The sequence below is a fragment of the Cryptotermes secundus genome, unplaced genomic scaffold (assembly GCF_002891405.2).
Source record: "Cryptotermes secundus unplaced genomic scaffold, Csec_1.0 scaffold639, whole genome shotgun sequence".
Classification (NCBI taxonomy): Eukaryota; Metazoa; Arthropoda; class Insecta; order Blattodea; family Kalotermitidae; genus Cryptotermes; species Cryptotermes secundus.
The window spans coordinates 1057115-1078297 of NW_019743157.1; the positions used below are offsets into that span (position 1 = coordinate 1057115).

The following is a 21183-nucleotide window of genomic DNA, read 5'->3' on the forward strand; positions in this document are numbered from 1 at the left end:
GTCGGTAGTAATTAACAAAATTAAGAACAGCCCATTTCTTACTAATAAATGCTACCATGGTTGCAGAAAGCAACTCAGCTTACAGTATCTGAAATTGGCAGCTACATGTAAACTTCATAAAATCTTTATGTCGGTGCTATTCTATAGCTCAGAAAGCTGAATGCTTACAAATAATGGCGAAATAGTCTATTGGTCTTTGAAAGAACGGTCTTGAGGACAGCTTATGAACCAGAAAGAGAAAACAGCCAATGGAGAAGCCGATACAACAATGAACTAACTATATGTATCAACTATGTCATGATCATGTTCTATAAATTATTAAGGAGGGTCGACTGAGATGGGCTGGGCACCTAGCCAGAATGGATGGTGAACTCGCAGTAATATTAACTCCTAGTAAGCCGAAAGAAAGAAGAGCCCAGAGTAGACCAAATTTCCGGTGGCTTGACAGTATAAAAAAATCTAAAAATACCGGAAGTCAACAACTGGCGGCGGAAGGAGTAGATGAATAAGTTTTGGAAAATGCTGATAGAGGGGCCAAGACCCAAAGCGGATTGTTAAGCTAAGAAAAAGATGGGTCTTCTATTCTTCGCCGTGCGAAATGAAGTTGACAGTTCACCGAACAACAGTCCATAGTAAAGTTAGGTTCTAAGAACTGTGCATCCTATTATGTAACCCAGAATGCGTAAGAATTATGCTATAATTATGGAAACCACGTAATGATCTTGGCAAGGTAAGATCTAATAAACAATATGAAATATAGTGAAAGAATGAGCTGTGTTACATCAACCGACATGGCCTACTTCTCGAATTGCTATATATCATGCACATTCTATTCTTGTTACCTGAATTCAGTAATTAAGTATGGAAATGTAACTTACCGCCTCGATGTCTGTCCGTTTCCTGGAGTTTTCATTTGCTTTCGTTCAACTTCAATACGTGTCGCCTCTACCAGCTCCCGCGGTCTTATGCGTGGTTCGTTGCCGTTGCTCCTCTGTCAGGCGTGCAGGCGGGAGGAGCATACAGAACTTATCCAAGTGTGTCGAATAATGCAGGCTCATCTGTGGTGGGTCGCACGTCTAGTCCGTCTAGTCAGTCAGCCAGCTGATTGACCTTTCCAGGTACAGTTGTTGATCGGTACAGAGTGGTTTGGGGCCCGTTTAACTTAATTAATAACCAGTAACTAAAATGTAGGTTAGGTTGGGGGTGGCCATGAACTGATATAATCCCAAACAAAACGTAATGGAATACTCAGGCCTGGGAAGTTCACTGCCATTACAGAGAAAACCCACCTCAGCGCTGTCTTCAGGGCAGTTGCTGGCCCTGGTGACGTGTACAGAGGGTTTCTGAGATGAACAAAGAATTCACTTAAACATGCTCAAATTACAAGCCTTTCTCATAATGTTAAATTTGGCAAGTCCAGTCCATTTTTTTTTTTGGTTTGCATTTGTTTTAGTCTCAATTATAGTCTGGGATTTGATCTAGCTTGTAAATATTTGGTTTCTCTAGTTCCAAGCCCAACTTTCAGGCCCATACAATAAAGCGGGCATAAAGTAAAAGTAAAGCTATCCTTGTAACAGGCCGTGAAGGCCCATAGGGTCCATAGGGTTGTGAGATTATGAGGGTCCCACCTTATCTAGACAATCAGCTCAAAGATGGAGGTAAGGTTGTCAGCCTTACGCCCCAGCTGTGCTTTACTCCCCAGGAAAATTATTTAATTAATTTCTGGTACTCATTTCTGTTAGAGGCTGAGTCGACTCTAGGGCCGTAGTGTGGCTGCAAGGATTAGGTCACATAAGTTAGTGTTTAAATAACCACTTAACAGTCGTTTTAGGAAGTCCGGTATAAACTACATGACATTACATTCCAGAAGATGCCACTGAATCAAAGCTGTGAGAAAGTCAAACCTCACAATTTTATGTAACTTGTATCTCAGAATAAAAAATAAAACAGCAAAATTATTATATATTGGTAGCCTTTTCATACATATGGTTACTTTTTTTACATTTTGTACATTGGAAATAAATTTGCAGATTTTGCACTGGTCACTGGTTTATAGGATACTTTTCTTTTATATTCAGACAGCAGAGGCCAACCAGACTTATTTCAACTTCATTTCTGAACATCAATTTCAATATTATTCTAACAGTTAAGCTTACATCTTCTACAAGGCTTCTATATCAAAACTGGGTTTTGTGTACATGCCTAACTCATGAAGATTAACTGCCAATACTGATAACAACAGCTTCGTACAAATATTCTGTTCCCGCATTCTCCCCCCCCATAAGAAACCATGACTTCCAATTATATAAAATAGTGTATCAAATTAATTTCAAAATTATTGATTCTAATTAAACAAATCCATGAAGTTGAACCCTTCTTGAGAAGCCACCAGTTGTGCAGCTTCTCAAGAACTTCCCAACATTTTATCGAATGTGAAGTTTCATTTCTGTTCTCACAGAAGCCCTCCACTAGTCCACATCCTAAGCCAGATCAATCTAGGCCATACCACCCCATCCTATATCTCTAAGATGCATCTTAATATTATCCTCCCACCTACATCTAGGTCTTCCTAGTGGTCTCTTTCCTTCTGGCTTTCACACCAAAATCCTGTAGCATTCCTCTTCTCCCCCATGCATGCCACATGCCCTGCCAATCTCATCTTCCTTGACTTGATTATTCTAATTATACTTGGTGAAGAGTAAAGTTATGAAATCCTCATTATACAGCTTTCTCCAATCTTCTTTAAATTACTGACTCAGACATGTTAAATAAATGCACTCACCAGATGGCTTTTTAGCTTTGCAAACCCTTCCAACATAAAAATAGTGTCATTATTTTATAGCAGTCATTTTCCAAAGGTTTCAGACGAATTACTGGCCCTTTGTATTTGAATTTCTTGACCTTTTTTCCATACTCCTAGGTTTAAGGTTTTCTATGAATGCTGGCCTTCTTTAGGACAGACTCACATTCTTCTGTTATTTACCTTTGCCTCCATCTCTTCATTCTTATCTTCTGTACATCATTTTGTACACCAGCCTCTACTTAGTAAGGTAAAGTCTTCTCTGGGCTTAATTAATTAGGCACCATGCCATGAAGATGGGAGTTCAAGTATAGTTCCACCATTTTGACTTTGGCACCAGATGGAGGTGAGTTGTCAGCTTCATACCCCTGCCTCTTCACCTCTGGGGAAACATTCATCAGTATCCATTGTCTAAGAGGGTGGACAAGCCTCAGAGATATTCTGGGCATTACGGAGAAAAGAAAATTCTCTTTCCTCTAACAGGAATTGAAGGATTTTGCCCTCCATCGCAGACAAAATGAAACATAAAGTTGAAAAAGCAGTAGTCTGGTGCTCCAAAATATTTGTACCTACGCATATCTACCAAAGTATACACTGTCATATCCTAGAAGATAGTAATTTTCATTATCTGAACTTACTGACAGAACATAAATTTGTACTGTATTGACAAATCATAAATATCACTCTACTAGAATTATTACGAAGGGCGCTCCATATATAATGCCTCCTATTTTTTGTGTTAATCTGAAACGTCTGAGCTGGATGTTGGTAGTGTTGTAAAGGTTAAACCTTCCTGCCAATGTACTGTTAGTTTGGTTGTCGTGCGACGGATAGCGACAGCAGAGCAGTCTACCAAAATGGCGTCTGACATAGAAGTGCGTACGGAGCAGACATCTGTTATTGAATTTCTCACTGCACCCATTGACATCCATCGACGCTTGCTAAAGGTGTACGGAGACGATACAGTGGATGTCAGCACAGTGAGGTGCTGGGTAGTGCATTTCAACAGTGGCGAAAGTGAAGTGCACAACAAACCACGCCCTGGGCGTCCCTGCTCAGGTGCCACTCCTCACAGTGAACAGCGCCTCGATCAGGTCATCCATACAGATTGGCAGATAACCAGGGAACTGTGAGCACAGCTTAGTAATGCCTGTAATGCATTGTAATGCTTGCAACACGATAACGCTAGACCCCATACAAGTTTGGCTGGACCCTCCTACCCCATCCACCTTATAGCCCTGATTTAGCACCTTTAGACGTCCATCTCTTTGGGCCTATGAAACATGGACTATGTGGGCAACATTTTCCAGACAACGATGCTGTCATTGCAGCTGTAAGAAAGTGGCTTGCCTCTGCTGGCACAGACTTTTACAAGCACGACATACAGGCTCTTGTTCATCGCTGGCAAAAGTGCATAATGAATGGTGGTGATTATGTGGAAAAATAACTGTAAGTAGCTGAAATCTTGCTCTATTTTACTGTGTTATTATGCTTTCTGTATCTGTTGTAGTTTTCATTTTAAAAAATAGGAGGCATTATATACGGAACACTCCTCATATTATTATTATTAAACTTTGTAATTTGCCTCTGAGCTGTTAAGTATGCACATAAATAAACAAAAATTGAATTGAATTATGGCTCTACAGCCCTTTGTTGGGCCTTGGCTGCATTTTCAGTTTCTTGATCCTACACACAGATGGTAGGACAAACAAATGTACATAATACAGACATTCATGCCTTGAGTAGGAACTGAACCCATGATCCCAGCATTCATGTGAGCAAAGACAGTTCATGCCTTAGACCGTGCAGCCACTGTGATCAGCTATTCTACCAGAATATCTCACATTAACTCTCTTTTTTCTTCTTTACAACCAGTGATTCAATTGGAGAAGCAGATGTAGTTTCAAGAGATTTCCTGACAATCAGAGCAGTTGTGAATGAAGAATGCACAATAACAAGCAAATATGGGTGTCTACACACAGGGCAGCAGACTGCATTTATTCACATTAATGTTCCAAAGCTGGTCACGGTAGCCAAGCGGCCTAAGGCGTGTACTGTCTTCACTCACTCAGAAGCTGGGATCTTGGTTTCGAATCCCACACAAGGCATGGGTGCTTGGTGTGTGTATACATTTATTCTGTGTTTGTGATGTCCTGTGTTTAGGCAGAGGCCTTGCGATAAGCTGATCACCTGTCCAAGGAGTCCTACATCATCTGTAAAATAATCATGAAACTGAGAAATCATCTCTATGCTCCAAAGTTGGAGCAACAGGAGAGGAAAGAAAGAAGAAGAATGTTCAAAACTTCACAACAGTCACAATAGTAATCTATAATACTAGTGAATGGATCAGTTTAGTTCACTTAGTAGCCAATTTTCTTTTAAATTGAAAATATATTTCACAGAATTGTCATGCTAAATAAAGGAAGAGATTCTGTTAATCAACAAATATATTTACTTGCAGTCTGTTCGTTGACCATGTCAGTTACTTTCAAACTTCAAAATGAGGATTCTGAATTAAAATAACACTGCTGTGCTTAAAGCACAGTCCAATCCATAAAATAAAGCCAATAATGGCCATTAATAAACAGTGATTAGCAGTCCCTCAAGACAGATAACCATAGAATTAGTTGTGCATAGCCCTCGTGCTATACCATCTAATCTCCTTGAATTACATAATATCTAGTTTATGTCTGTTTATTCCTGAAACTGCTCATCATAAACTGCCTGGTCTGTATAAATTCATAACTATTTGTGTACCAATTCCCTTGCCCTTGAAATGTTGCTCAATTGGCCTACTTTATTCAGTTACAAGGATTGTGCAATAGTTACATCACTCACTCCCTCATGGAACTGAGCCCTTCTGGAGAAGCCGCCAACTGTGCATCTCCTCAAGAACTTCCCAGCATTTTATGAAACCTGATGGTTCATTACCATATTCACAAGAGTCCTCCACTGGTCTCTTATCATCAGCCAGATCAATCCAATTCATACCATCCCATCCTATCTCTCTAAGATCCATTTTAATATTGTCCACCCACCTACATCTTGGTCTTACTAGTGTTCTGCTTCCTTCTGGCTTTCCCACCAATATCCTATATGCATTCCTCTTCTCCCCCATTCGTGCTACATGCCCTGACCATATCATCCTTGACTTGTTCATTCTAATTATACTTGGAGAAGATGAAGCTCCTCATTATGCAGTTTTCTCCGTCCAGTCACTTCATCTCTCTTCAGTCCCAATATTCTCAACATCCTGTTCTCAAACACTTTCAGTCTGTGTTCCTTCTTTAATGTCAGAGATCAAGTTTCACATCCATACAGAACCACAGGCATAGTTTTGTATATTCTAATTTTTATGTTTTTGACAACAGATGAAAAGACAAAAGGTTCTGGATTGAATGGTAGCAAGTATTACCCGAATTCAGTCTCCTCTTAATTTCCTCCTGAATCAGGATTTGTTATAGTCGTTCCCAAATATCTGAATTGTGCCATATTTTGAAAACATGTTAGCTATCTCTATGTCATGATTTTGCTGTGCATTATGGTGATGAGACAGCAATATAAGTTTTCTCTGAGTTTACTTCTAGGCCAACCTCCGCATCAATTAAAGTTTCTGTGTTTTTCTTTATGGTATCTGTATTATCACCCAGTATGTTCACATCATCAGCACAGACAAACAGCTGATGTGTCCAGTTTAATTTCAGTCCCACTTGGTCTTCTTGGACCTTCCTAATGTCACATTCTAAAGCAAAGCTGAAAAGCAGTGGCAATAAAGCATCTCCTTGTTTTAGACCATTCTGAAAAGGAAAATTATCAAATATTTATCTATACAGACTTTAGCCATTTAACTGTCAGTAGTTTTGACTGTACTGCATCATATGGCAGGATGATTTGTGAATAACAAATTGGATGTGGAATTGTCATGTATAACATGAGGTATTCCAGCATTTGCCTGCAGAAACTGAGGAAAACCAAAAAGTACCGCAGTCAAGATTGTCCCGGGAGCTCGCAGATACGAAGCAGCAGTGTTACTCATTTGACTATGATGTTCCCCCAAGTGGGTAGGGCAGTGTTAATTTTCCACTAAAGATAGCACACATCAAAATGGCACTGTTTCATATACAAAATCAAAGTACTGTGGCAATCATCTTGAATACAGTAATTTTTCAAAATGTTAAATCATTTTTTTATAATTATGAACCCTTTAGTTAAATTAAAAATTGGTTTCCAATTATGGAATGAGCTTAAACATTTTGGGCAGAATTTTTTTGTTTTTTTGTCAAGAAATACCAACTTTAGACCACATACATGGACTATTTCAAGCTCACAACAGTATCTCCTCCAATCAAGAATGGAAGTAGAAAGCTAGGAGAAACCTGATGCATGTGTCTTTTTACAAATAACCCCAAGTACCTACATGAATGTATATTAGATAATTCTTCAAAAAAGTAGACCATTACTTATGTCCCATTTCATAATTCATCATCAATCTAATATTAATTGTTCCCAGTGCCTTACAAAATTATTGTCTGAGGACAAATAAATATACCAAGTATATAATTTTAAGAACTCTATTTCATGTCCTTTTCACCATAGAAGATTTCCCTATAAAAATAATTATTTACAAGTTTATTATTATTATTCTACATCCATTATGTTTGGTAAATAATTTTTCTCTTTAGCACACAGTGTTGTGTATTTTATTCTTCACAAGTTCAAAGCAAAAAAAAATTAACAGTTTTCCACAGTCTCTGGGTTTGGTACTATGTACCTAATGTTATTATTAACATTATGAAATTACTTCAAAATACAGAATTTATTCATTCTTACAAAAACACTTTTCCAGTGAAAGTGAAGTAGAGGATCTGGTCATGTTCAGTTTCTCTCTAATTCTAAAATAAGGTAAACAAACACACTAAGTAGCTTTCTTGCTATCCATGATCTTCACTGCTTCGAACACATCATCGGCAAGAAGTTCGGGCTCTTCAAATGCAGCAAAATGGCCCCCGCGAGGCATGTCGGTATATTGTACAAGTTTAAGATATTTTTCTTGTAGAAGAGATTTTGGTTGGTAGGCTAGTTCATTAGGGAATGCAGCACATGCTGTTGGTGTTATGGATGGGATGCTGAAAGCAATAAAAGACAAAAATAAATACACTCCAACATAATCTGCCATATCTAAGTGCATGATATATCTACAGCTGTGAAGGCTTTTAAGTCCTGTTTGTACAGTCCAGAAGTTATTTTGAATATTAAAGGGGGGTAATATCAAAAGTTCAGTTTATACTTATAAAGAATTTAAATGAGTTATAAAATATGTGAATAGTATAACAGTTGTGCTATGTTTGATCCCCCTTTTTTACTTAATTATTTCAAAGACCTTAGCCTTGCAAAAAAAAATCTTCATAAGAACAGCCACTGGACCATAAGAATCTGTCCAAGACCAAGGATTTTTGTGATATTTTGTAACATTTCTACTTTTTACAGTGAGATATTATCAGTCCTTGCTGGCTGTCTGTCACTGCTTATTCAAAATAACTGCAACTACCCTCTGTATCTGGGGATCACCTTCATCAACAATCTCAGGACACAGCGACAAGATGCCCATTCAACATGGAGAAATTAATCTGCCATATACATTCATACCGTTACTGCAGAACAGGAGGTCTCAGGTAAAGTATAGTAAAGCTATCCCTGTAACAGGCCATGAAGGCCCATAGGGTTGTTAGACGTTGAGGGTCCCACATTATCTAGACAGTCAGCCTTACTCACCGGCCACGCTTTACTCCCCAGGAAAATTATTTAATTAATTCCTGGTAGTCATTTCAGTTAGAGGCTGAGTCGACCCCAGGGTCATAGCGCGACTGGAAGGATTAGGTCAATTGAAAAAAATCCAATGACCTCGTCGGGACTTGAAACCGCGACCTTCCAGCTTGTAGTATAGTGCCTCAACCAACTATGCTACCATATGTTCCAGGTCTCAGGTAAAACACCAAAATTTCACTTAAACAGTCCCTTATTCGATTCTGGACTGGAACTGGATACAAGGGTCTGCATGCAGATCTACATGTTCTCTGAATCATTTGGATGTACACAGTACAAAGCCCTCACCACGGTTTGGGGCCCATGAAAAGCAGCTAGCTGTATTTATAGTCATCTTATAATAATGAATAACACGTGCTCCCAGCTCAAATTTGAGTCTGATCATTTGGCTATGCAGTAAAGAGCAGAAATATCAATAAAACCATAATGAAGACACCAACTGAATAGCATTACAAATTTTTATATCATTTGAAAGACCAACCTGTCCAGTTTCAGTGCAAATTGTGCTTTAGTGAAGGCCTCACTGTACAGTCTCACTGAAGTTGTAATGGAACCAGTCACCCAATATATCATCACATTATCAAGCAAATCTGTTAGCCTGTACTTTCTTGTCAGACCTCCATCTGGCAAGGATCTCCAACTCCTCTCTGTCCACGTTGAAAACTTTTCCAAAATATATGCAGCCAAGCCAACGGGAGAATCACGAAGAGCAACTCCTGTGTGATCAAGGTACAATTATTATTTGTATACTGTGGTGTGCGATATAAAAGCTGGAATATCTGAGTCAGAGCGGGCTTCAATATATAGTCACGTTTCCTGCACAACAGAGGTGACATTTTCATGACAATGGACGGATTAACTGTTTGATTCGGTGTTCCCTAGTCGGTAAGCCAAGCAGTTATGATAGAGGTCAGAAATGAAGGCAAAGAATATAAGCGAGAGGAGAATCCAGAAGACCAGAGGTACAAGATGGAGCTTAGAAAAGCCAGGGAACATCAAAACTTCAGCCAAAGAGAGTTTATGCAGTTCAGAGTTAAAGCAGCATAAACTGTGACATAATGATTATGTAAAATGACAGATCAAAGGAATCATGCTCAACTGGAGAGCGTAATGCAGGGTGAAAGTGAAGAAACCATAGAATGACACCCCCTCCAGTCTTCTTAAAATATTGAGATCTATAATGTAACTATTTTAAATTTCACAGTGAAACTCAGTTTGTTGCTAGGGCAGAAGATTTTCATCTTTTTAATCTTTCTTCTTGTTCCTATTTAAAAAATTCTTTGTGATAAGACTGGAGCAACAGTAGTGGTCAGAGGTTATCATTCATTGGGTGGCACAATGTAGTATTTCACTTCAGTCCTCCTCTGTCATACGCTGGTGACCGACAGCTCAAAGCTTGATAATCAGGCCACCACTCCAGTAAATGTATGCATCTGTGTTTCACAACTTCATAATAATATTTATGAAATTATTTTTGATTATGAATGAATAAAATGTATATTTTAATTAACACTGTTGCCTATTGCTAGAAAGCAATGGACTGTGGAATGAATACTCAGGAAAAGGGTGCTATTACTGTTGTGATACAGGTGTATTATATATTAAGAAAATAGATTTTATATTACTATATTAAGGATCTTGGTGGTCTTTTGATCATGTATGTAATTTTAAATGTTATTTTGATATATGGAATGTATTGCTGTACAGTAGTTTTGTTGTACTGAGTATTTAAATTTTGACGATGATGACTATCTGATTATGTATGTATATTTATATGTTATATTGTATTATTGACTTGTTCTATATCTGAGGCAGATGCCTCTATGGATTTTTTGGAACTATAAATAAATGAATGAATGAATTAAAAAATGTTTATTTCAAATGGCCAGAATGCATACAGGGTTTTGGTGGGAAACTCAGAAGAGACCACTAGGAAAACTTACACATAGTTGGGATGATAACATTAAAATGGATATGAGAGGTAGAGTGGTATGGACTGGATTCAGCAGGCTTAGGATAGGGACCGGTGGTAGGCTATTGTGGACATGATAATGAACATTTAGGTTCCATAAAATGGTCGGATATTCTTGAGTAGCTGAGAAACTGGTGGTTTCTCAAGAAGGAGTTATTTACCTCCATGGAGTTATTTATTTTAAATGGTCTGGAAAGGTAATAAATAAATATAAAACAAAGAGTACCATGATGCAGAATTCACAGAAAATGGAAGAAAACTGAGTATTTGTAAGATAAAACACAAATGTAATTTCATAAAAATATTAAGAAAATTAAATATTTAAATACAAACATATTCTACAGTTTCCAGACTTACCCAGTGTATCTGGCTTGGTGGCCTGAAGATGCATATAACCCATTTCTTCCAACAAATATGCATAGTGTTGTCCAACAGGGTACAACTTATCAACATGAGCCTCATCAACAATCAGGGTTGGCCATAAACTTCCAAGAAGTACTTTCAGATTTGCCGATAACGAGTTTGAAAAACACATATTGGAATGAACACCAAGAAGACTGTAAGTAAAAACATGCACGTCAGAAATCAAGTAACTCTGAACTAATTCCAAGTAACACAGTCCCTCTTGGAAAGTTAACAGTCACTTGGCCATGTTTTACGTACCCCAAGGCTCATAAGAGCCTGCTATCGGTCCCTGTCCTTTACATATGAATCCATGCCATAACCTCACATCATATTTACAGTCAATTTTAATAAGTCCCTCCCATCTATGTCCATGTGTCCCAAGTTGTCTCCTTACTTTAGGTTTTATGATTAAAATTCTGTATGTTTCCAATTTCTTCCATGCATAATACACTGCACACCTACAAGCCTACACATATCAAATAACTATATTACAATTCAAATTTCTTCATGAACTCTGCGTTTCTTTCAATGTTTGCATAGATTTGATCAACCAATTCCTGGAATATAATTATTTCCAAGTATTATTAATTTTTCTTTCCATTCATCAGTAGTTCTGCTTTGTAACGGCCTTTTATGATGACAGTCATCACGTCATTCACAACCATGCACAGGAGCACACACTCTGTCTCCCCCTACACTAACTAAAATAAACTAAACTAACTCCACGAAACTAAGCCCTTCTCAAGAAGCTGCTAGTCGCTCAGCTTTCTCAACATTTTAAGAAACCTGAAAGTTCATTACTGTGTTCATAAGAGCCTTCCACTGGTCCCTATCCTGAGCAAGACCAATCCAGTCCATACAACCCCATCCTATCTCTCTAAGATCCATTTTAATATTATCCTCCCACCTATGACTAGGTCTTCCTAGTGGTCCTTTGTAACATTCTGTAACAAAACTATTTTTTACGGCGAGGAGCTGTTAGCCTCATGCCCAACCCCCAAGCTGGAGGACAACCTCTTTGTTAGCTGTCTGTGACTGCTTATTAAATACATTCACAGCTACCCTCCATGACTGGAGACCGACTCCACCATCTGCAACCTGAGGACATGCCATGCCATGGTTATAATGGACCCACTTAACATGGAAGTGGCAGTGATGTATTACACAACAATTTTTAGAGTCCTGGCAGAAACTTAAATACAGGAAAATATTGTAAGGGCTGTAGCTTAGTATCTCAATGTTTCATCATGCCATTAAAATAACTGGAATATTACAGGACATGTTTTGGGGCTAATAAAAGACAAAAACATTTGTTGAATAAAGTTCTATATTTTACTGGGCAAGTTCTTTAAATGTAGAAATGCCTGGACTTAATTCAAGGTTTAATTGTTTCTTGCATCCTGTCGTGTATTTAATCAATATTAGAGTTAATTTCACCGACCACACAACACGTTTTTATTATTTTATTATTGAGGTCGAAACATGTAGTGTGACAATAATAAAAATGTGTTGTGTGGTCGGTGAAATTAACTCTAATATTAATTCAAGGTGTTTGCAGAAATCTGGACCGCCTCTGTTGTCTAGCTGTCAGCGTCCCGGATTCGATTCCTGGCGCTACCAGATTTTCTGAGAATTAGTGGGTCTGGAATAGGGTCCACTCAGCCTCATGAGGATAACTGAGGAGCTATTTCAAGGAAATAGCGGCTGTGGTCTAGAAAACCAAGATTAACGGTCGTGGGGATTCATTGTGCTGACCACGCGACACCCTCTATCCGCCGAAGTGGGCACTAACATCCCCGACAAGCGGCAGTCACTCAGTCGGTATAGTTCACTTGCGGACTACAGGCCACGAAGTTTGTTTTGTTCTTGTTTGCAGAAATCTTTAATTATATAAGATGTTACAGGGTACCTGTTACTGAACTGGTGCAGACATGCAGACACAGTGGAAATACAGTTAATGGTTATGACACTTGCACCAGATTAGGTTCTGCCAATTTTAATTTCAAAATAATTCTCCTCATGCTCATAAAAAAATTAAAAGTAAAGCTATCCCCGTATCAGGCTGCGAAGGCCCATAAGGTTGTGAGACACTGAGGGTCCCACAATATCTAGACAATCGGCTCAAAGATGGTGGTAAGGTTGTCAGCCTTACACGCCAGCCGCACTTTACTCCCCAGCAAAATTATTTAATTAATTCCTGTTACTCATTTCTGTTAGAGGCTGAGTCGACCCCAGGGCCATAGTGCGGCTGGAAGGATAAGGTCAATTGAAAAAAGCCAATGACTTCATTGGGACTTGAACCTGCAACCTTCCGGCTTGTAGCATAGCCACTCAACCAACTATGCTACCACGTGCCCCCCCTTATGCTCATAAAAACTGAAATTCCTTTTAATCCAAATCTATTTCTCACTTTTGGATTAAGCTTCTGATGATCTGTAGTTACAGCTATATAATACCATGAATCTGAGATTCTACTGATCACAAGGGTGCAAAGTCTTCACAGTCTTACTGATTTGTTCTCTTTTTGTTTACTGAAATGATATACAAAAGTGAATCTCATGAAATTAAGTTCCAGTTCTGAACATACTGCCATCTCATCACTGTATATGTGTACACACAGCAAATTCACAGATAATGACTGTTAGTGGTTTCTCATCATTACTTGCACCTACCACTGGAGAATATGATCACTGTTTATCTAAAGTCTACAGCACCAGTAACCTTGATTATAAAAGCAAGTCATAAATAGGGCAGTAGTTGGTTATGATAAAATTTTATCACAAATACAAGATGACGACAATATTCCTACAGTCAGGTTCAAAATACAAGTCACCATTACAATTAATGTCAAAGTCAACATATGTCTGTCTCCAACTGCAGGAAATAATTACCAAAAAAAAAAAAAAAAAAAANGACTGGAAGAGTGAAGCAAAAACCATCCAATACATATTTTGTAATGGAGAATTCCACTACTTCTGAATTATAAACATTACAAGTTTTAGAATCTAAAATGTTTGGGCAAGTAAACAGCTTTATCTAGAGATGTGGTATCTCCTATCTGAAACACATGGATACAGAGAGGAAAGTAAACAAATTCCAGTACACATATGCACAAAATGAAGAATCTTATTAAACGGATCCCCAAATTTTATAAGACCATGTCTATCCCTTTGTTATGATAACTGACTCCAAGGAGCTGAGCCCTTCTTGAGAAGCCTCCAGTTTCTCAGTTACTCAAGAATTTCCCAACAATTTATGGAACTCAAAGGTTCATTACCATGTTCATAAGAGCCCTCCACTGGTCCCTATCCTAAGCCAGATCAATCCAGTCCATACCACCTCATCCTATCTCTCTAAGATCCATTTTAATATTAACCTATCACCTACAACCAAGTCTTCCTTGTAGTCTCTTTCCTTCTAGCTTTCCCACCAAATTCTTATATGCATTCCTTTTCTTCTGCATGCATGCTATATGCATTGCTACTCTCCCTGTGCTATCATACAATACTGATATATGAACAATGGCTAAGAATGAACAGTATGAACAAGAAACAGCAGAAATGCACTTTCTGCACTCAGTAGCTGGAGCATCCCTACAAGACTGTATGAGAGGTAATGATATACAAGAACAGAATTTAGTATTTTTAAACTAAATGAACAAACTGAATATTATAAACAAAAATGGAAAGGTCACGTGATATAATGAAGGGGAGTCAACACAAGAAAAAGAAATGTGGAGAGACCCAAAATGAGATGGAAGGATCAAGAACTTATATGGATAGAATGAGCCTCTGAAGATGAGGATTGATAGTAAAAAAAAGTAAAAAGTAAGTAAAGGTATCTCTGTAACAGGTTGTGGAGACCCATAGGGTTGTGAGATGTTGAGGTGCCCACATTTTCTCGACAATCGGCTCATAGATGGCGGCAAGGTTGTCAGCCCTACGCACCGGCCGCCATTTACCCCCAAGAATAATTCCTGGTACTCATTTCTGTTAGAGGCTGAGTCAACCCCAGGGCCATAGTGCAGCTGGAAGGATTACGTCAATTGAAAACAATCCAATGACCTCATCGGGACTTGAACCTGTGACCTTCTGGAATGTAGCATAGTGCCTCAACCAACTATGCTACCACATGCGCCCGAGGAGGACTGATATGTTTGTTAATATGTAACTGTATCATGGCTTCTTGCCACATACAAACAACAATGCTGAAAGCTCTTGCTGACTGTTCAGTACCAATACTCGTATAGTCCAAGAAATTAATCAGAAAACGTCTTTCAGAAGAGCAGATTAGTATTTTACTTACAGACAGGTCACTGTAATGCAAATATGTGTGACTGAAAAGAAAATGGCAATGCCTCAGTGTTTTGTGAAACAAACTCAGTACTATGAAACTCATATTCATGAGACTTCATGTCACTGTAAGAAATGTAAAGGCCACAAGAGGTAGAAGTGTGCAGTCTAGATCATCAGATGTCAGCGTTTTAAAAACATGGTTGTGGAAACTGAAGAGTCAAAACCATTGATATCTAAGCCCATCACCAGAAATGACAGAGTCAGTTCCATCTACCTCACATCCTATCTTCCTATGATCCATCTTAAAGCTATTATCCTATCTCTTCTTGATATACCAAGTGGCTACTTTCAAATAAATCCCTACTCATCCGGCTGAGTTACATGCCGAATTTATTGCAGTCTCCTTCATTCTACTATTCTAACAGTAAGTGACTTGTATAAATCATAAAATTTTCATCAGTTGTTTTTTTCTTAAGTTTCCCACATACTTTCTCTCTCTTAGGTCAAAATACTTTACTGAACATTCTTTTTTAAATAATTATCTCTAGTGTATAATGGTTCCTGTATCTAATTCATGCTCAGGATGTATTAAGTTGGCCAAGGCCAAGGTGCATCTGATTTTGCAGTATGTTAAGTAATAAGCTATGCCCTCAAAATTTCCATCCATAGTTAAAAGTAAATGACATGAAATTTTCTCATATAATTATAATTCTGTAGCCCAATGCATCTGTTTATCTATTCGTACTGCATAATTGTTCCAAATATTCTGTTACCAATACATACATGCATAAGTTGTAGACTACATACCTTTTAGGAAAAAGAGTACCCATATTTGATACTATAAGTGCACCCCAGTCTCCACCCTGGGCATAAAATTTTTTGAATCCAATTCTCTCCATCAGATTCTTCATTACAACAGCCACTTGTGCCGGACCCAGTCCTGGTTTTGAAGCACCTTCAGAGAAGCCATATCCAGGTAATGATGGAACTATCACTTCAAATACAAAGTTCACATCTTTACGTGGTGTTGTCAGCAGTGGAATGATGTCATAAAATTCTCGCACTGAACCTGGCCAGCCATGAAGAAGAAGAAGCGGAAATACACGGATATTCTTGTCAACTTTCTGTGGTTTTACATGTATGAAATGAAGATCCAGTCCATCCACATATGTCTTAAAATGTGGGAACTTATTTAAGAAGACCTCCCGTTCCCGCCAGTTATACTTTGTCTTCCAGAACTCCACCACTTTCTTCAGGTAATCAGTGTTGAAACCATACTCAAAGTTGACATTTTCCATTGGCGGTGTGATATGTGAATGTAGGTCCAAGCGTATTTGCAAATCGTGCAGAATCTGTTATACATACATAACAAAAGATCAGGCTTATCCACCAGAGCTGAAGTGTTTGGTGGGGGAGGACATTTGTAATTAATGACAATTTTAGAACTACAGTTAATCAAGAATATATAGGTTCTGCCTCATCTGTGAATCTTTATTCTACTGATGGATGTGATATATAATACAAAATTACCTGCCACTTCAGGTAAGTTTTGGTCAGTTTATGACAGTGTTCATTATGTGAAGTAGACTTTCACATATCACAATGGTATTTCCTTCTCTTTCCCATTCATGTTGCCGCATACTTTACTGTATGTGCATAATCATTAAGGGAAGTTTCAAATTTATGTTAAATATTTGCTATGATTTTGCTGGTTACTGCCCGAATTCAATATTTCAGTATTTAAACTACTGTGAAGAAATTCATTTCATCATGCAATAGGACACAATTTGCATTTTCATTCTGTTTCAAAGAAGGTCCAGTAAATCAGCAAACCCTCATTATAACAGACTAATGGGGGGTGAGTCTGTTATCACCAATGTCCACTATAACCAAGTGAAGTATTTATGGAAGTACACAACAGAATAAAAAAAATCCATGGTTTTAGTCCATAAGCTAACTATTCTCTGCAGTCTAGTGGTCAGAGTTCCTGGCTACAGATCCAGAGGTCCGGGTACGATTCCTGGTGCTACCAGATTTTCTGAGTAGTAGTGCGTCTGGAACGGGGTCCATATAGCCTCATAAGGATAAATGAGGAGCTATTTCAAGGAAATAGTTGTTCCGGTCTAGAAAACTGAAATTAACCATTGCTTCTGCATGAACCCTACACTTGTTATGTATTACTGATAGACTGCATAATAAGCCATGTAAAGATGGCCTCGGCATAGCTCAAGCGGTTAGTCGCTAGCTTCCCACCGCGGTGGCCCAGGTTTGATCCTGGGTTGCACCATAGCTCAAGTGGTTAGTTGATGGCTTCCCACCGCAGCAGCCCGGGTTTGATCCCAGGTCTGGTCAAGTGGGATTTGTGGTGGGCAAAGTGGTGCTGGGGCTGGTTTTCTCCAAGTACTTCGGTTTCCCCTGCCAATCTTCATTCCACCAAATTCTCCATCATCATAATCACCTGGGGCAGGTACAATAGGCCAATCAGTGGCTGCCGTGCCAAGGGGACCCAGCTGGACTCCAACCCCCACTAAGCGAATTTAAATTTAAATTTTTTTAAATCATGTAAAGGAGAATAAGGTTACATACATCATCTGAAATATTGATTTTGAAGTTTCGGATAGATTCATCCAACTTGCGAGGTTGGCCAGCTCCCCACCACGTGTTTTCAAGCTCGGGGAGTTGTGGCACTTGGTTCAAAGTGTAGAAAATGTATCCGATAACAAGAGCAGTAAGAGTCACACTGACAAGAAGCAATTTCCCAAGGAGTCCCATTCTGCAGATGTCTCACTGAAACCACAGAACAAGATAGGTCAATATTATAGTTTTCTGAAGAATATTCTATCACCATCATTAATTTCCAGAATGGAGCAACTAAAGAATGATCCACTGTATGTTAAATTCAAATTATATCAAATTCTGTCATGGTGATGCTAGAAAATGGTTTGCCTCCGTATCTCCTTCTGTTTTAGTTCACAGCTTTACCTCTTTTTATAATGTAACCACTATATAAACTGGTGGCACGCAGTAGCGTAGTTGGTTGAGGCACTATGCTACACAGCCAGAAGGTCGTGGGATTGAATCCCAATGAGATTGATTTTTTCAGTTTATCTAAGCCTTCCAGCAGCACTATGCCCTGGGATCGACTCGGCCTCTAACTGAAATGAGTACCAGGAATATTCCTGGGGGTAAAGGGTGGCTGGCATGTAAGGCTGACAACCTTACCACCATCTATGAGCCGACTGTCTAGAAAATGTGGGAGCCTCAACATCTTACAACTCTATGGGCCACAGCCTGTTACAGGGATACCTTTACTTTTTTTACTTTTAACACTGTATGAATTACTTGTATGAATTGTACTTTCCATGGAATATTAAGTTTGTGAGTAAAAATCCTTCTGGACAAGCATTTTATTGGATTTGCAAACAGTCTTAATTTATCCTTCTTACATACTTAAAAAGTAAAGCTATCCCTGTACCAGGCCGTGAAGGCCCATAGGGTTCTGAGACGTTGAGGGTCCCACATTATCTAGACAATCGGCTCAAAGATGGCGGTAAGGTTGTCAGCCTTACATGCCAGTTGCGCTTTACTCCCCAGGAAAATTATTTAATTAATTCCTGGTACTCATTTCTGTTAGAGGCTGAGTAAACCGTAGGGTCTAGTGCGGCTGGAAGGATTTTAGAGTCTCAATATTTTGGAGAAATTAAAGATTTCCTGACACTTCCTATTACTACGTATTTATATGTCTGTATCTTCTTAGATGATTTTCTGTCATGGCTCACATACTGTCCTTTCTCAGCTTACCACCTAACTACAGCAAGATTTTATATCAGCTTGCACACAAGCAAAAGAGAAGAACTTGCCCTGTCAAGTCAGGGCAACACATAGAATGAAAGTTCGCTTCGCAACAAAACTGCCTAAAAATGTCAATGAACGCTTTCAATGTAACAGACTCCGAAAAAGAATTCCCTACTTTACACTGAACATAACAGTGTTTAACTGTACAGTTTTTCTTTCCCCAAATTCTGTCTTCACTCTACCAAGAGATTTAGCACTGCATTACAAGAAACAATATACCTTCTGAACTAATACTAGTAAAAGTAAATCACTACTTAGTTGTAACTGCTTCAAAGACATGGTCCCTGACATGTCACGTTCTCTCTGCCACACTTTCCAACCATTCCTCATGCTACTCAAATCAGTTTCCTTATAGAAAAATCATTTTCTCCTGGCAAGTGCTAATTCTGTAACACCATAGCTGCAGAAATAAAATTCCACATTTTTATCCCACTCACTGTCTAGGTATTTTTGGAATAAAAAATGATTATTTGAACTGTGGTATTCTTGACTGACACCATTAATTTACCAATGTTTTGGAAGAACCTACTGCCTCCATCTTCACTTCTTCCCTGAAGCTGGAGGCAGCAGGTGCCTCTGAAATTCACTCATGGAGCTGAGCCCTTCTTGAGAAGCCACCAATTGTGCAGCTACTCAGGAAATTCCATTTTATGGAACCAGAAGGTTCATTACCATGTTCACAAGAGCCCTCCACTGGTCCCTATCCTCAGCCAGATCAATCCAATCCATCCCATCCAATCCCGTCTAAGATCCATTTTAATATTGTTCACCTGCCTTTGTCTTGGTTTTCCTAGTGGTCTCTTTCCTTCTGGCTTTCCGATCAATATCCTACATGCATTCTTCTTCTCCCCCATTTCATCATTCCATGCTACATGCCCTGTCCATCTCATCCTCCTTGACTTGATCATTCTAATCATACTTGGAGACGAATACAAGTTATGAAGCTCCTCATTATGCAGTTTTCTCCAACCTCCTGTCACTACATCTCTCTTCCGTCCAAATATTCTCCTCAACACCCTGTTCTCAAACACCCTCAGTCTATGTTCCTCCCTTATTGTCAAAGAACAAGTTTCACGCCCATACAGAACCACCGGCAAAATTATAGTTTTGTATGTTCAGATTCTTACGTTTTTAGACAGGAGACGAGAAGACAAATCATGATTCTTAGGGGAAACAGTTTAATGGGCCGCGTACAATTCCTATAAAAATTGACGTGTTCTGCCTTTTAAACTGTCTCCAATACGCATTATAGTATAAAAAAAGTAAATAGGAATTGATATAATGGCATACTTAAATTCGGTTGAATATGTATTTTAGAATTTTCCACTACTTGAAACAGACGTTCTTTAATCCGTGCGAGGATTATGCAGAACGCTTCTCAATCAACTCACCTGATATCCTTACCTATGTAGTTGATCCCTTATCTCTGCTGCCTGGAGCTGTTTACGACAAACGACTGCGCCAATTGCACCTCCTGGATCTCCCAGTTCACTCGATCTCCCACCCGTGCCCACCAACTTTATATTCCGACCTTGAGACAATCCTGGATGTGCTGTGTCACTGCTATTTTCTAATTACATAAGACAACGCGAAGTCCAGCAGGTTACGCTTCGGTGTGTACAGCTTACACTTCTGCACTCCAGCGTTGCCGCTTCCATTTGGGATCATCACCCACTGGCCCGCGGTTCGTGAAGAAACATGCACTACGTGCAAGAAGATTTCCCATCAAAAGATTTGGCCACGCCAACACATGCTAGAAATAAAAACCGTCTGCAGGGTAGCGTAGTTGGTTGAGGCACTACGCTACAAGCCCGAAGGTCGCGGGTTCGAGTCCCGATGAGGTGGATTTTTTTCAATTTACCTGATCCTTCTAGCTTCACTATGTCCTAGGGTCGACTCAGCCTCAAAGGGTGAGGTCAGCAAGAAAACTGGCAACCGCAACGCAACCGCAATTTCCGAGAATTGTTATCAGCCTGAGTTGAACGTGTTACTGAATGGAGCAGCGCAAATTGAAGAAACGGCAAGGCAGTAAC

General features: G+C 39.0%; 3 protein-coding genes across 8 annotated transcripts in view; 1 reads left to right on the forward strand and 2 right to left on the reverse strand.

The window, feature by feature from the left end:
• LOC111873914 overlaps nucleotides 1-1118 on the reverse strand; it is a 39338-nt gene extending 38220 nt beyond the window's left edge. For all 3 annotated transcript variants that reach the window (XM_023869001.2, XM_023869003.2, XM_023868998.2), the window contains exon 1: nucleotides 879-1118. In XM_023869001.2, the coding sequence (XP_023724769.1) occupies nucleotides 879-913 (35 nt within the window). In that variant the 5' untranslated portion in view covers nucleotides 914-1118. The remainder of the gene's footprint in view (nucleotides 1-878) is intronic.
• Nucleotides 555-8553, forward strand: LOC117283045. Of its 3 annotated transcripts, XM_033755278.1 has the most exons (3): nucleotides 555-730; nucleotides 4676-4918; nucleotides 8288-8553. In XM_033755278.1, the coding sequence occupies exons 1-3, from the start codon at nucleotides 717-719 to the stop codon at nucleotides 8424-8426; spliced, it is 396 nt and encodes a 131-aa protein (XP_033611169.1). In that variant the 5' UTR covers nucleotides 555-716; the 3' UTR covers nucleotides 8427-8553. The 3 variants fall into 3 exon arrangements, 1 of the variants encoding a protein (XP_033611169.1); XR_004514046.1 differs by lacking the exon at nucleotides 4676-4918; XR_004514045.1 differs by lacking the exons at nucleotides 555-730; nucleotides 4676-4918 and adding an exon at nucleotides 5020-5121.
• Nucleotides 7358-20806, reverse strand: LOC111873913 (juvenile hormone epoxide hydrolase 1). 2 transcript variants are annotated; one of them, XM_023868996.2, is made up of 6 exons: nucleotides 20555-20806; nucleotides 17882-18082; nucleotides 16103-16647; nucleotides 10953-11152; nucleotides 9105-9339; nucleotides 7358-7926 (listed from the first exon to the last, which is right to left on the reverse strand). In XM_023868996.2, the coding sequence occupies exons 2-6, from the start codon at nucleotides 18065-18067 to the stop codon at nucleotides 7716-7718; spliced, it is 1377 nt and encodes a 458-aa protein (XP_023724764.1). In that variant the 5' UTR covers nucleotides 18068-18082; nucleotides 20555-20806; the 3' UTR covers nucleotides 7358-7715. The 2 variants fall into 2 exon arrangements, with proteins under 2 accessions (XP_023724764.1, XP_023724762.1); XM_023868994.2 differs by having other exon boundaries at nucleotides 20542-20805.
• Between the last annotated feature and the right edge of the window lie 377 nt (nucleotides 20807-21183).